This window comes from Nyctibius grandis, chromosome 1, assembly GCF_013368605.1.
Source record: "Nyctibius grandis isolate bNycGra1 chromosome 1, bNycGra1.pri, whole genome shotgun sequence".
Classification (NCBI taxonomy): Eukaryota; Metazoa; Chordata; class Aves; order Nyctibiiformes; family Nyctibiidae; genus Nyctibius; species Nyctibius grandis.
Genome location: NC_090658.1, coordinates 71,891,645 through 71,906,245, shown reverse-complemented (window position 1 = coordinate 71,906,245; position 14,601 = coordinate 71,891,645). Strand labels below are relative to the sequence as shown.

General features: G+C 35.6%; 1 protein-coding gene across 21 annotated transcripts in view; it reads right to left on the bottom strand.

Annotated features, from left to right (window-relative positions):
• TRDN (triadin) overlaps positions 1-14,601 on the bottom strand; it is a 254,540-nt gene that overhangs the window by 206,522 nt on the left and 33,417 nt on the right. For 13 of the 21 annotated variants that reach the window (XM_068416426.1, XM_068416449.1, XM_068416442.1 and 10 more), the window contains exons 2-3: positions 10,849-11,105; positions 4,432-4,473 (exon numbers count right to left, since the gene is read on the bottom strand). In XM_068416426.1, coding sequence (XP_068272527.1) covers positions 4,432-4,473; positions 10,849-11,105 — 299 coding nt within the window. The remainder of the gene's footprint in view (positions 1-4,431; positions 4,474-10,848; positions 11,106-14,601) is intronic. The other 8 variants (XM_068416562.1, XM_068416535.1, XM_068416544.1 and 5 more) reach the window with 2 other exon arrangements.

Here is a 14,601-nt window from a genome sequence, read left to right as displayed (position 1 = left end):
TTGGTAGTGTTAGGTTAATGGTTGGACTTGATGATCTTAAAGGTCCTTTCCAACCAAAATGACTCTATGATTCTATGATTCTATAATTGGTGTCACTTTATTTTAATATACTGCTCTATCAACTAGCAGTTCAAGAACTGCTTCACAGGTAGTAGAGCTGTCCCCCTGGGCAGGTAAGAGAAATGCTCAGAGAAGACCAAGATCAAGAGCAGAGGAAATTATTCCAACCACGCCAAGGCAAGCCATCTTTGCTGATGAATCAGAGCCCTCAAAGACATATCTTGGTCTTTAATTCATGACATCTTCATAGAAAACTATGAAAAGGGATTAGAAATTAAGTGTCCACAGGTGAAATTCTTCAGTCATGCCTACAATAACAGGCTCAAGTTGCAGATCCTGTTTAACACTGAAAGTTTAGAACAATCAGGACACTTTAGTGGTATTTGCAAAATTAAATTTTGTATGCAAACAGATACTGTGAGATCCACTTGTGGTCTGATGCAAGTGACACAGGCCTGGGAAGTTGTATCCTTGTGCATAGATCTTCTGTTTAACTTCTGTTGTATTTCCTACATTTTTAAGAAGTAGTGCTAACAGTAACGATGTGTCCTAAAACGCTTAAGAACACCACACCACGTAGTGCTGGTGATCTGATCAATTACTACTGATCAAATCCATGCTTTTAGCTCTCCCCACAACTTTGACAATAGCAGGTTCTTTCCCTAGTAGAACAAAGCACACAAGAAACAAAGGAAATAAAGCAATTCAGGGAGTAATAAGTAAAAAGAAGGATGCCGTTTGCCTCACACACATGCAAAGAAAGATAACCATTTCCAGAGGATTTGTATACTCTTGCTACAAGAGTGAAGCTGAGAGAATGCAGATTTTCATAACAAAGATTGAGTTTGATATTTTGATGTAATTTAGATTTTTTTTTTTATTTACAGATGTACAGCAAGGCTATACTATGATGAATTTTTTTAGAATAGTCTTGGATTCAACATATCCAGACTGGATTAGCTGTCCTCTGTCCCACTTTTCATTCCTTGCAGACCTTAGAACACAAATTGTCTTAAAACTAAGCTCACAATATACTTTTCTTGCTCGTATATGTTATATAGTATGTAATATATAATTTGTAGCTCATCTATAACTATAAAATATAATTAATATGTAATATATTATATATCATATATAATCTATTGCACTGGGACTAGCAGGGGCAGGATCTTGAATTTAAACTGTGAAGAGCCTTTATGAATACAGAGTATTTATCAGATAGATACAGGCTGTGAAGTTCTACCTTTTGCTGAACTTGTAAACAAGGACTGAGACAATTGTTCCTCTCAGATAATGTAGCAGAAAAATGCTAAATGTCTGTCGAAGGAGGAAGGAAGAAGGAGGGGAAAGGAAGTGAATCATTACTCAACAGTTAAAGATCAGGGATGAAACATGCAATTAATATTGAAGAATTATGTTGACAGTATGTAATTTTAATTTAATCACAGCTTAAGTTCAGATTATCCTATCTAACCAAATGTACCTGAAAGACAGGTGTTGAATCCCTGGTGGTTTCTAGACTCCCTCAAAAGCCAATGCAGAAAGACATATTGTGAGGAAAGGAAGCCTGAAAAATTAGCATGGACATGACACCTTATTTTCATATGACAGAGGTGTGTGACACAGATCCTCTTAGTGGTCCTATTTCATATTTAAATCCTTCTTGCCATTGTACTCTTTGGCTAAGCACTTAGATTTGTAACTTTACATTCATAATTAATTCCAGGTCAATATGACTATTTACCTCAATAAATTACTTGCTTTCCAAAACAGCACTGGTACCACCAACAATGCTTTGCTATAACATTTTGTTTTGTCACGGTCTTTTATTACTTGGTACAGTATAAGAGATGTTTTTCAGTTTAGCTGAAGTTCAGCTCTACTTGTGCTGGCACTTTCACTGCTATAAGAATAATTAATAGTTTTGCCTTTTTTTTTTTAGTGGGAACTTCAAAATTTTAATTCCAGAACTTTCTGGCAAATGATGATATTTGGAAGAGTTAAAGCTGACAGAGAAAGAATCACAGTCAAATTGAAGGACTTCATATACTAACTTTCAAGAAAACGTTATTGTAGGAAAATTCAAGTGAATTTGATTGGAGAATATTTGTTCCCTGTTGTAGATGTCTGCAAGAAAATTTTGAAGTTTGGATTTTCTTTACTAAACATATGCAAATTTGTTTAAAATAATTCTTTAAGAAATAATTTCAGGTGTGTTGTAGGTATTAAACACTTCTGAAAACTCCCTATGTATTTTGAAACTGGCTTTCATGATCATTACATCAAAATTAAACTGCTACAGTTCTTTTTAGCTTTCCAGCATTACTGGTACAGAAACAGTAATTTGATTCAAAATGTGAGAACAAGAATTCTGACCAGCTATTATTTCTTCAGTTTTGAACTTTCCTTGGCTCACAATCTTAACTCCAATTGACTTGAAAATAGAATTCGTACCTTTAATAGTAATTAATAACTCACACTTAACACAGCTCTTTGAAATCAACCAATGACAGACTTCCAAAGTCCTTCAATCAGCATTAGATACATTCTTGAGATAGAAGATAATATTCATAAAGTGATAAAGTCACTTCAATAAAATTTTGGTACTTTGCAAGCAGAAGAAACCTTTTTTTCATCAGGACTGATAATGGGTCCTTTAACAGTGGCTTTTGGAAATAGGAATTGATTAATCACATGGTATGATTTGTTGTAGTGCCTCAAGCAAGTTATGTTTCACGGTCTGTGTCATTTATTCCTGTGAAGTGCACAACAAAAAGTGACTAATTGATTTATCTGTGCAAATCACTTCAGTCATTATTCCAGTCTTAATAACTCTGCCAGGAATGTAGTCTCCTAGCAATCTTTTTGCTTGTCAAATAGTTAAATGTATACTCAGAGTTAACCTATTTTAAAGGTTTTTTTTTTAAATGAATTGCAGTGAATTACTTAATAATTGTTGGATTTTCATCAATTACATCTTTTGACTCCAGTGAATTGAATGCAATTAAATTACAAATGATGGTAATTATCTGGCGTAAAGATTGATCTATGAGTTATAATTTAATTCATTGATACTGACAAGGTACAGCTGATGAAGACAGAGAATTTCTGTCATGTTTGATAAAATACAAAAGCCTAACACTCATTTGTGATAATAAAACATATCCTAGTTTTAGTAAAATATTCTCTTATAAGTATAGAGACCTGTATTTTAATTTGAAAGTTTATATATTTTTAAGGTTTGTCATTAGTTATAGTAGTTTGTTTCTACACTATGGTCTTCTGAAGAGTAGTATCTAACATATAAGACTCAATGCACACACAAAGTCTTCCATTATTAATATTCCAGTTTATCAGCATAGGTGTCCTTAGGTCTTATCCTCCTATTTCATTGGCTAACATTTTTCTCATGCTTACAGCACTAAGTCTGAGGACAAACTCTTGTCGGTATCATTGAATTATAAGTATAAAAATAATAATTTAATTTTGCATTATAAGTATATTGAATTGTAAGTACAAAAACAATGCCAAAGAAAACTCAGACTCAATATTACCCAGTAATTTCCATTTTATAGATACTTAAATAGTAAACATGAAGACTACAGTCTGTAGAATAAATCTTCTCTGTCTCTTTCTAATATCAGCCTTAGATAATTATATTGACGTCAAGTCCATAGAGAAAACCTCACCTGAAAGTGAACAAAGGCATTTTACCCAAGATAAGAACAAAGTAGTTATAACTAGAATCTATTTGCCGAAACACAGAAAGAAATTCACAAATTGTCACAAAGTATCGAGTACTTTTGATATAGCCATACATATGGACAGGAATGTAGGTTTAGGATGGGTTTTATATCTAATTTATATGACTTGATTTGACATAAGTTGAAAGGCTTCTGATTTGATAGATCAGACCCTAATTAGGTGGTGTTTTCTCAAACAGGCGGACATTTTATCTAAAATAATTTGAAGTTTTGTTTTTTCTCGTTCTAAGGATTCAGTTCTCTGACTAAGAACACAGATCTTTTAACTTTAGATTAAAAAGGCAGTGCTGTTAAATAATTGTACAATGGCATTTTTAAAGGGCATTTGCAATGGTAATATAAGCATCTCTCAGCTTGCCACCATTTCCTGGGAATCTCCTGACTGAGGGAGTCTCTTAGCTGACAGATTTATTTCAAGCATGATGTGAAACTTTGGAGGAGGCTATTGCAAAGAACTTTGCAGCCCCAGCCAGCCAGAGTTGGGGTTAGCGGAAAAGCAGTGCTGCTGCATCTTGGTGCTCTGCTTGTGGCCATGCGTTGTTATCACTGTCCAGCAGACCGCACGTGCACACGAGTATTCAGAACACTGCAGGCAGAACGTTTTTACCAGGCGGTAAACAGGGATCATCGCAATGTTGTGAATAGGTGGCTATAGCGGATGGCAACAGGATGAACCCCAGAAAGGCCAATAAAAAAAAAGGAAGAAACACCGTTAGCAATAAGGAACATCCTCAGCTGTTGCTTGACTAAAGGAAGCAGTTAAGGAGTGAAGCAAGGAGTTATTTCATCTCTGTGGGGCTGCTGTTATGAAGCAGAAATTGGAGTTCATTAAAAAGAAAACAAACACGCTGTAGGTGTGAGCAAATACAGTACGAATCAGAGCAATGTAAAACATGGTTAAATAAGGCACAGGTATTTTCACAAGTTACAAACATATTCTATTGCTGAAAAGAATATATTACATATAGTTAATTCTAGTTGAATTATTTCGATTTCACCAACAGCAAATAACCAAAGAACTACATTACTGCGACTGTTACTGAAATGAATTACTGTTTTTTCTTGTTTGTTTATAATTAGAAATTTCACAGATACCATTATGGACTGGAAATTTGGTTTGTGTTTTGTATCCCATGAAGCACATTTAAGCATGCAAGACATTTCTCTTCTTAGATCCTTCCATATTAATTGAATCAGTTTCTGAAATTTCAAATTTTCAGCTTCATGACCTCATGAAGTTTGATCTACCACAATTTATCATCTTGTATATGCTAGACCATGTGGGATGAACGTAGTACTTGCAGTACTGCAGTACTTCATAGGCTGTCATTCTTTCCAGTATAAACTCATTTTCTGAGGGTTTACAACTGAGCTGTGAGATTTGCTGCAGAGTGAATCACAGGAGAAAAGACGTCATCCAGGCAGCCCTTCTTTAAACTGGAACTGGTTTTAAATTCCTTTAATTGTTTTTATCATTATGGAAGACAGTGAAAAAAATTTTGTAGGTTTTGGGTACAGTAGTGGAAGTTCCACATAATTCAACTAAGAATTTCATTAAGAACTTTGAAATGGGTAAGATGTTTATTCATGCTCTGGATTGACACCGGTAAATACAATAAAAACTTTATTTCAAGACCATAGCACTGTTTTGATAAGTTCCAAGGTGAGCACAGCAAGGGCCAACACCTATTTTTTACATCCCACTCCTTTGTTCTGTGGGAGATTTGTCTAGGGTTTTGCATGTATGGAAAAGCTTTTACCAATTATTTCAATTTGATGAGACTGTGAAATATCTCTTGCATGAAGAGAGACAAAATAATTTATTCTGTTAAGTTTGCTAGTGCTTTAAGCTAAGCCACAAGTTCATGCTTTTTCCTGAACAAGAGCAAAGGTATTATCAGTTTTAATATTGGTGGATATATTGTCATAAAATACAAGAGTAAATAGAAGTACACTCTTCTTTTTGCAGTTCTTAAAAGATTCCTGTTAACACAAGCCCAACAGAATGACTAGGAACAGTGTGATGACATTCCAGGAGAAAAATGGATGTATATATTCCTAATAATGATTGTCTCACACACACAGAAAAAGAAAACAGACCCAGTAGTATAGCCATATTCTGCTGACTTCCTCTTCTCTTAACAATGAAACAAACACTGCACCTAACGGGTTTTACACCTTACAGTTTTATCATGCAGGAGACCCGGAAAAAAACATCTATGTATTAATTATACAGTACAAATTGTTTGAAGTCCTGTTCTTTACCTTCCTGTGTCTTTTTTTCTCCTAAATACAGATGTTCATGTGAATATACAGTTCCTAATTTTTTGTTTGTTTGTTTTCTTCTACTGGAGAATATTAATAGGTATATCATCCTGTCTACCCAGGGCCAGCCAAAAGCTTTCTGTGGCTACAAGACAGTAATAAAATGACCACAAACTAAGGCAGGGAAACAGTGACTTCAGGCTGTGTTAGTCAGAAGCTGATGCAGGAGACCCCACAACAATTTGGCCAGACGTTTTGCCATTAACTTAAAAAGGAAAAAAAAAAAAAAAGCACTAAAGAAAACATCTGACTGGAATCCCTGCTGCTTCTTGTGGAGCTGGGAGCTCTGTGTCTCCATGCCCTGTTAGGTTCCCATTCCCGTCATTGACAGACATTACCTCCACAGAGATATGCCTTTGCTGCAGGTCTCTGAAAAGCTTCTTTATGGTTGAGCAAAACGAATTATCCACTACAAAGAGCCTGCCCTTTTTTCTTTTATGAAAGCAGTCATGATAAAATGGCAAGATCACCGCTCTGAGTGTGTGTTCTATATTTTCACTTAGATTATTTTGTGGATAGTTTTGGGTTTCATAGATTTGGTGAGGTTTCATTAGGTTTGAGTTAGTCTGGCCTTTGTGTGACTGGCTAAATCACTATCAATTTACTCTCAATATTGAACACTGGATCTGAAATTAGGGTGGTGTTAATTAGCTTTAATTGGTCACAGAGATGGCAGGGAATTCTGAACACTTTATTAGCCCATTAGCAAACGTGGATTCCTGGGCAATCAATCTTTAGGACTAAAATAATCTTAAATTATTTAGTTATATTTACCAATTAAAATATATAATCCAGTTATGTGTACAAGAAATGCATGAAATATATTCATGAATTAAGAAGCCAATTAACAAGGTGCATTTTCTAACACAAAGGATTGTAGTAATAACAAACTGTTGCAAAGCACACATCAAACCAAAATGCATCTTTTCCTGCATTTCTGAAAATACTGAGAATGTATAAGAGATCTTCCAATGCAGTATGCTACTTACTGCATATTCATACACTCCACGTATTGCATGAGATTCATAGTTTCTTATCTCAGGCTTTTGTAATGCATGTCACCTTCATACCACATTAGAAATATTTCAGTCATGTTTATAGTTGTACAATACAACATGATTGGAATGCAAGCTTTCATTTCTTTCCTCAAAGGAATGAACATAACACACTAAAGCGAAACACTGCAAAATTTAATTTCCTTCTTCTGGGTAGGTAGAACAGGAGAGAATCTCCAGCACTGATCTAATTCTTGTCTCATGCTCTCCTCAAAATCCACTGCCAAAGCTGACTTGCAGTTCCCGTCTCTGTTCTAACCTCTGAACAAACTGACACATAACCATCAAGGAGGCACAGCTTTACACGTGCAACCCATAACACAGGGTCCTCCTGCAATATTTTATATCATAACCAGCACCTCCTGAATACTACAGGGTACTATAGAATTTACAGTAACCATGTTCTGGGTGTGCAAAATTACACAAAATATATATTAAATCTCTCTATGAGTGGAGTTTGAATTCATGTAATCTAACTTCAGCTACCTAAAAGGTAAGTGTTATCCTCGCTCAGCCTCCCTATGTTCTAAAGGCTCCTTTTCAGATACTGAATAGAGAGGGCCCTCCAAAAAGTAATTTACCACATCTATTTTAGGATGAAACCAAACACCTCATTTTCATATAGTTACTTCTGGGACAAATTCCATCTTATATAGATTGTCAAAATTCCCAAACTTGATAATTTACTTCTAGAAGAACATGAAACCATAGTAATCAAGAAGCAAAATCAATAGGTTGGCACTGTAATCATAGGGGCACTGTGAAGTTTATACTGATAAATTAAAAGAATACGTAAGAGCTAAAATACATATGCTAATACTTTATGTCTTTTTGGAATTATTTGCCTTTGAGATAATGAGAGCAAAATGGTTAATTGTTGAAATAAGAAAACAGTGCTTGAGGTCAAGTCTAAAACAATTCCTACTCTGCTGATGTGTTGTGTTTCTACTGAGCTCCATGAATCTCTGTGTAATTTAGGTAATACATAATTTAGGGCATCACACTTCCTCTATTGGCCAGAGGCTGCAGGCTGCTCCTAGGTCATCCCTCAGTTTCCTCTTCTCAAGACTAACTGAGTTCAGCTCTCTCGGCTTGCCTCATTCATATGCTATGCAAACTTTCTAAACTTGAACTTCATGAGATTTCAGGTAAAGAAATGCAAAAAAACCTGAATGCACTGACTTATGAAAGGCAAGTGTTATTTAAGGAAAATACACTGAATATTATGTGTTTTATAGATTAAAAAATATATAGTTGAATATAATTTCTTTGGCATCTTTCATTTACATTTGAAAACTAGAAAATTAATTTTAATCCTGCTTGCAAAACTAAATTTACAGTCCTGAAAATAACTACTCAGTTTTTTTATGCAGGTCTAGTTGTTCAAAGAACAGTGTTAAACCTAACAGAAAATATCACTGGGTTTTAGATTTAAGGAGTCACTTAAAAATATGCTCCAAATTCTACTTTTTATGCGAAAAGACAGCATTACCTCCACTGGAGGCAAAGGACCAAACCGTCAGAGAGGAAAAATTATTCTAGTATCAATAATGCCAACCAAGTGGTCCTGTGTGAAATCTTCAGCTGTTTCCATAGAATTTTTATAAATCGATGGATTTAACCTGGAAAAATCAGACTGAGTAGGAAATCAGGGGCTGAAATTCAAGGGTCATGGTAAGAGCTATGTAGCCATTGTTATGTATATGTAAATACAGAAAACAGTCTAATAAATCCTGGTCTGAATGAGCAGAGCAGTTCCTTCTCTTAACATTTCACCATTCAGACCTGATTTAAATGCTGGCTTAATGAATCACTTAGGAACAGAAATATCTCTGAGAAGGAAAAGAAATGAAATCATGAACTGGAAATACTAAAGTATCATCTCTCAGAGATCTCCACAAAATATGAACCCACCATGCAGATTAAATTTTACATTATTTTATTTCTACAGACTGGTATGAAAATGTCAGTTTCCATCAACACTCATGGGATTTAAACCCATTTAACCAATACAACATGAAGATCAAATTTCCAGCTGCTTAGAAAATATCTTTCAGTCTCCAGTACAAATACAGATTCTCATTGCTTAACATTACTCTGATTAGTATATCGAGCATGTGTGAGCTGACAGCCAGTTCAGGAATTACTTAGTTTAAGAGTTTAGTCTGAGTTAAGCCCTGATTCTTGGCTGCTCATTGAAAACATATTAAGAACTTGACTGATTGGTTGATAGTTAATACGGAAAATCAAAAGCAGAGTATGGTGGTTTCTCTTTCTTGGTTTATATCTATGTTGTAGTATTAAGTGTGTGGTGTCCAAATGAAAATCTGATGCCTGTTTTGGGAGGATCACTCAAAAGTAACTTTACATTTTGCTGGGACTCAAGTGACTTCCTTCTGAAAACAAAGGCAGGGGACAAGCAAAAAATTTAAGACAGTTTTGTGATATGTTTTCTCCACATTTCAAGCTTCTGTGTCATCCGTTGATCCAGGGTTGGACAGTTTCTTTCAAGATCTGTCTGTGTCTCAAAAGCTGTTCTGAGTAAAACTTGAGGTCAATATTGATATATAGCAGAAAAAAATCTATGGATTTACCAGTAAACTAATAAGATCCAGGAAATTAACTTTGAAACATCAACTCAATTTGTTTTGAATTAAAAGGCTGAAGTCTTAATTTCAATTCCTAGTTAATTATTGTGACAGATGTAATAACTTTAGAGCTGGAGTTCTTATTTAAGAAAGAAAAAGACCCTAATAATTTGTTTTCTGTGTCATATACACGTTTTCCAGTTGTTACAGGTTGTTTACTTCACAAAAGTTTTACTACTGAAGTGGCTTGCTGAACTCTATGCACCCTTTACAAACATAGGTAGTTAATTTATTTTATTTTTCATTATATAAGATTGCCAGATACAAAGCATAAAAATCAAGTAGCAGTGAGGTAATTTCTGTTCCTCATTCCTCTCTGCCCGTTCCTCGACCACAATCACAGTCCTTGTACCACCCACTTTATTTTCATCTTTGCCCTCAGTAACCAATAGGTACCCCAAAACCTGATCGTGTTCAGTCAATTTGGCAAGTCTTAAACTAGGCTAGAATTATTGCATTATTGAAGGCAAGGGTGTGACTTAGCTGATATTAAGAATCTGGTCCTCTGTGCTTATGTTTTTTTGAAGACGAAATTGGGGTAGCATGTTTAGACATGATTTTTTGCATTTTCTTGTCACTGAACTGTGTAAGCAGATGTCAGAATACTCAAGGCAACTATGAAAGACTTTTAAATATATTTCAGAAAAAGTGAATTAATAATTAATTTTATTTTTCTTTAAATAATTTTATATAGAAATTGCAAAACAGAAACCTGACCATACATGCTCATATACATATCATATTACCGTCAACATACAAATTTTCCAGGATGAGGATGGGCTGCAAAATGGAGAGGTTTAAATTACAAAGATGTATGAAGTGTAAACTAATATGTTGTGACATTTCTCATAATATTTCCTCTCTTGGTAAACTCAGTAGAGACACTGTGCTGTCTACAAAAACGTAAGAGACGTGCATATTTACATAATACACACTCCTTAATATATTTTTAAATTTTAATATACAAGATGTCAAACAGAATATGTTGAATTTTACCTGCAAAGGCTCTGTAATCCACCAAGTCAAACATTACAATAGCTACTGCTGACCAGGTAACAATCAGAGCAACAACAAGAAGCCATGCTGCTGGTGAGCTGAACGTTGTCACGAGGTCTTCCGTAACTGATTTCTTGCCCACTTTCATGGATGATGATGGAACGGATCCGTTCTTACCATCTATTATTGTCGTGGTTGTAGTCATACGTCCTAGGCAAATAGTCAAAGCAGAGGAAATAGAATGTAACACTTGGAGCCTAAAAATCAAGAATATGAGTGTTGTTTTGAAATCGCTCCGTAATCAGAATATTTAAAATAAATGTAAATATTGTGTTATTAAAGACAGGTTCTTGTGCTTTCTGGAAGGAGTTTTTCCTGAACTAGGGACACTTTTAGTAAAGATAATTTGGGAGAAAACATGATGAAATAGCCACGACCAGCCTTTTTGATTATAATAAAATGACATTTTTTTAGTCTGCCATGAATAGCTACAGACCTAGGAGAGTGATTGATGAAAGCATAAAATATTATTACTCTCCAAAGGACTGTCTTGTTATGGGCTGTAGGCCAGATTCTCAGGTGGTGTGATTAAGTGTACTTCCATTGATGGTAATTGAGCTAATGTATCTGTGCCACTCGAGTTTTGGCTGTAATTCTGCTGTCAAGGACACGTAACAATGGCAATAGGAACGTATATACTCCATTTCATCTAACAGAAACACAAATGATTTACACGTCCAGTATCCTTATAAGTTGCGAAGAGACGTGTAGCTGATTTTTAAATACCTTTGTTTGTGGTATCTTTGATTTAATGGAATAAACCCCTAAGAAATAAGAGTTACAGTGTCAAAACAGACTCAATTCCAGAAAGCATAGGTTTGGTACTAGAAAACTGGTAGTAAGGTGAGTACCTACATTAGCTAAGTAAAGAGTTGACACACATTAACTCTTTAATGGACAGTTAATGGTAGTGACTTAATCTACTTCTTCCTGGAGTATTAAGAAATGTTAATTCTGGACAGAAACCAAAACTATAGTAACTGAAACCTGACCACATTTGAAAGTTCTCAAATTGCTCTTCCTCACAAAAGAAAGTGATAAGCTAAACAGTCTTGGCTGGTAGTCTTTTCCAGTATACACAATAACAAAAGTAAAAATATTCATAACTCCACAGTCAAAAAACAGTAGAAGAGCACAGTATCTCCACTTAGCTTAGTTTACAATATCTGCTTGTATGCTACTGTTAAAATACTCAAAGATATGTTACGTATGTTCTTGGTCTGGTCGATGATACCAACTCTCCTAAATTAACGTCAGTGCTTTCAACAACCTCTAGGTCTGTTGCTGTGTAAAAATAGTTCCTTCCTACTTAGTATACCTAACTTTTCAAATTCAGACTGCTATGATGTGCCTTATTTGGTGAAAAAAATAGTTTTCCACAATTTATCAATCTGAGCAACACTGCAGAGACAAAGCTCAAGTATGCTAGAAGATTATCTATTGCATGCTTTTGGCTGCTGATGTAGCCAAGTCAGATTTCCCCTTAAAAACTCAGGATGTTATACAATAAAATCACCACCGTTACATTCATTGAAGTGAGAGTGAACAGCTATTGACTCAAATTTGCCTGGAAGTCAAGCTAAGAAAAATGCTGTTATACTGCTAAAGATTCCCCATGCATGTGCTTGCAGTATGATTCAGGTGCCAGGAAAGGTTTCCAGTGTTGTTATAGATGCTTATCCCAGGTGCTTATAGATGCTTCTCCCAGGTGTTACAGATACACCTGGGAGATCCCAGACAGGATGTCCTAAACTACTGAAAACAGAAATTAGATTTTTATGTCCCTAGATACTAATATAAACAAAATTGGCTAGAGGAGTTTATCTGAGGATTCCTGAGGAAGATATTGTTTATTACTACATAATCTCATGTGGGGTGAATTGTATATTGATCCCATCATAACTTCATGACTCCAAAAAGAAGAGGCAATAACACCAAGATGATTGCCCTCCCCCCTGCAATTATTCTGTTATTGCAGTACTCATGGTGCTATCCTGATGCTTTTCTCTGCCTGTTCCTTGCTTTGCAGTGCTCAGGCGTGGTGTGCATTTTTGTCCATCTCCAGGAGCCAGTGCTAACCTCCTCCACAAACCTGCAGTGATGCTATTTACACAGCTAGACCAGTAGAGAAAGAGGGACCTACACATGGGCAATATTTCCGTCAGTTCAGCCGGCAGCAATTCTCTTTTTTCTCAGAAACTGCCAAAGTTAAGCAGACCTCCTGCCCAAGAGGTCAGTGGAGCTTCTGGTGCCCAGTGGGAGAATGAGAAAGACAGGCATTTTTATTGCTTTGAAATCACCTGGTGGGGCCTGTTGAATTTTACTTTTAGAATTGACAGGGGTCATTCAGCAACAGGTTAAAATCAGATTCCTGAACTTCTCCAGACATCCTTGCCATCCATATAATAAACATTTTCTGTCTCAATACAAATTTCACTGTCTGTATTACAGCCAACCAGAATCCAAGTCAGTTTACTTTAGATGAACACTGCAGTGGATCAGGAGATTCATAAGCAGATCAGTTGTCCTTGTTTTGGGGGAGGTAACATCCCTCAGAGAAGTGGAGGGTGCAGCTGAAGGCTGTTACAATTTCAGCCATCCAATTTTAATCCACCACCACATGCCTGCTAGAACCTCGTGGCACTTTGGGTTGTGATTGCTATTGATTTTCAATGAGGATGGGAACTTTAAAAAGTTATATATAAATGTCTATAAAAAGATTACTCTGAGGATATATACCTCTGACTCCACATCACAATTTCTCGTGCACACAGAACTACCCCATCAGGTCACAAATGTCACCTTTACATCAACAGATTGATTTGCTGAATTCCAAACAGCTAAAACTCTGAGATTCTTGCTATTACTCTGGTTTCAGAGTTGTCACTTAGGATACAATCTGAAGACCCATAAGGTCTCGTAAGTATAAATAAATCTTGACAACTGGTGACAACTTTGAGGAGAACACCATGAGACTTTCAGAGTCCAGAATGAGCTTGTAGTCCTGGTAGCTTAGATCAAATACTCTTTGTGTTTCTAACTTGAGCTCTCCTTAAGGCATAAGCATAGGGGTCCATGGTTAAGGATGGCACTTGATTTTAAAGTTCAGCAGCTATACCTTCCACTACTGCAGAAGAAAAACAAAACAAAAAAAACCAAACTAAAACAAAAAATACATCTACTCCATTCAGACTCATTCAAATGTAAATAGTAATTTTTTGTATTTATGTTATTTCATAATTATTTTATGTATAACAGTCCTCATTCTGCCAATAGCACAAAAAATCAAGTAAAATATTTAATGTGCAATGCCTTTTTAAGGCTGGGCATATTAAAAGCAGAAGGCTTGTCATATCATAAAAAAAAAAAGAAGTTGTTCCCTTTTAAATAATAATATCGTTGCTAGGGCAATGCAGTTGGGATGTGAGAAGCCTCAGCGCAGTCTGCTCTAAATGAGAGAGCTGGTAGGTTTTGACTTGTCTGTTCCACTCCCCAGATGAACACTCCAATAAATAGGCTATAGAGTATTCTGGATTCAGGTCATTAATGGCTCCTGTTCAACCTATTCCACTTCACTTGGAATATTTAAATATTAATTAAAGGAGCACAAAAGAGAAAGAATGACTGTATAAATCAACACTGCATGTTAAGCACCAGCTCAAGCCTTGGGCTTTAACCTGGTGACCTTATCAA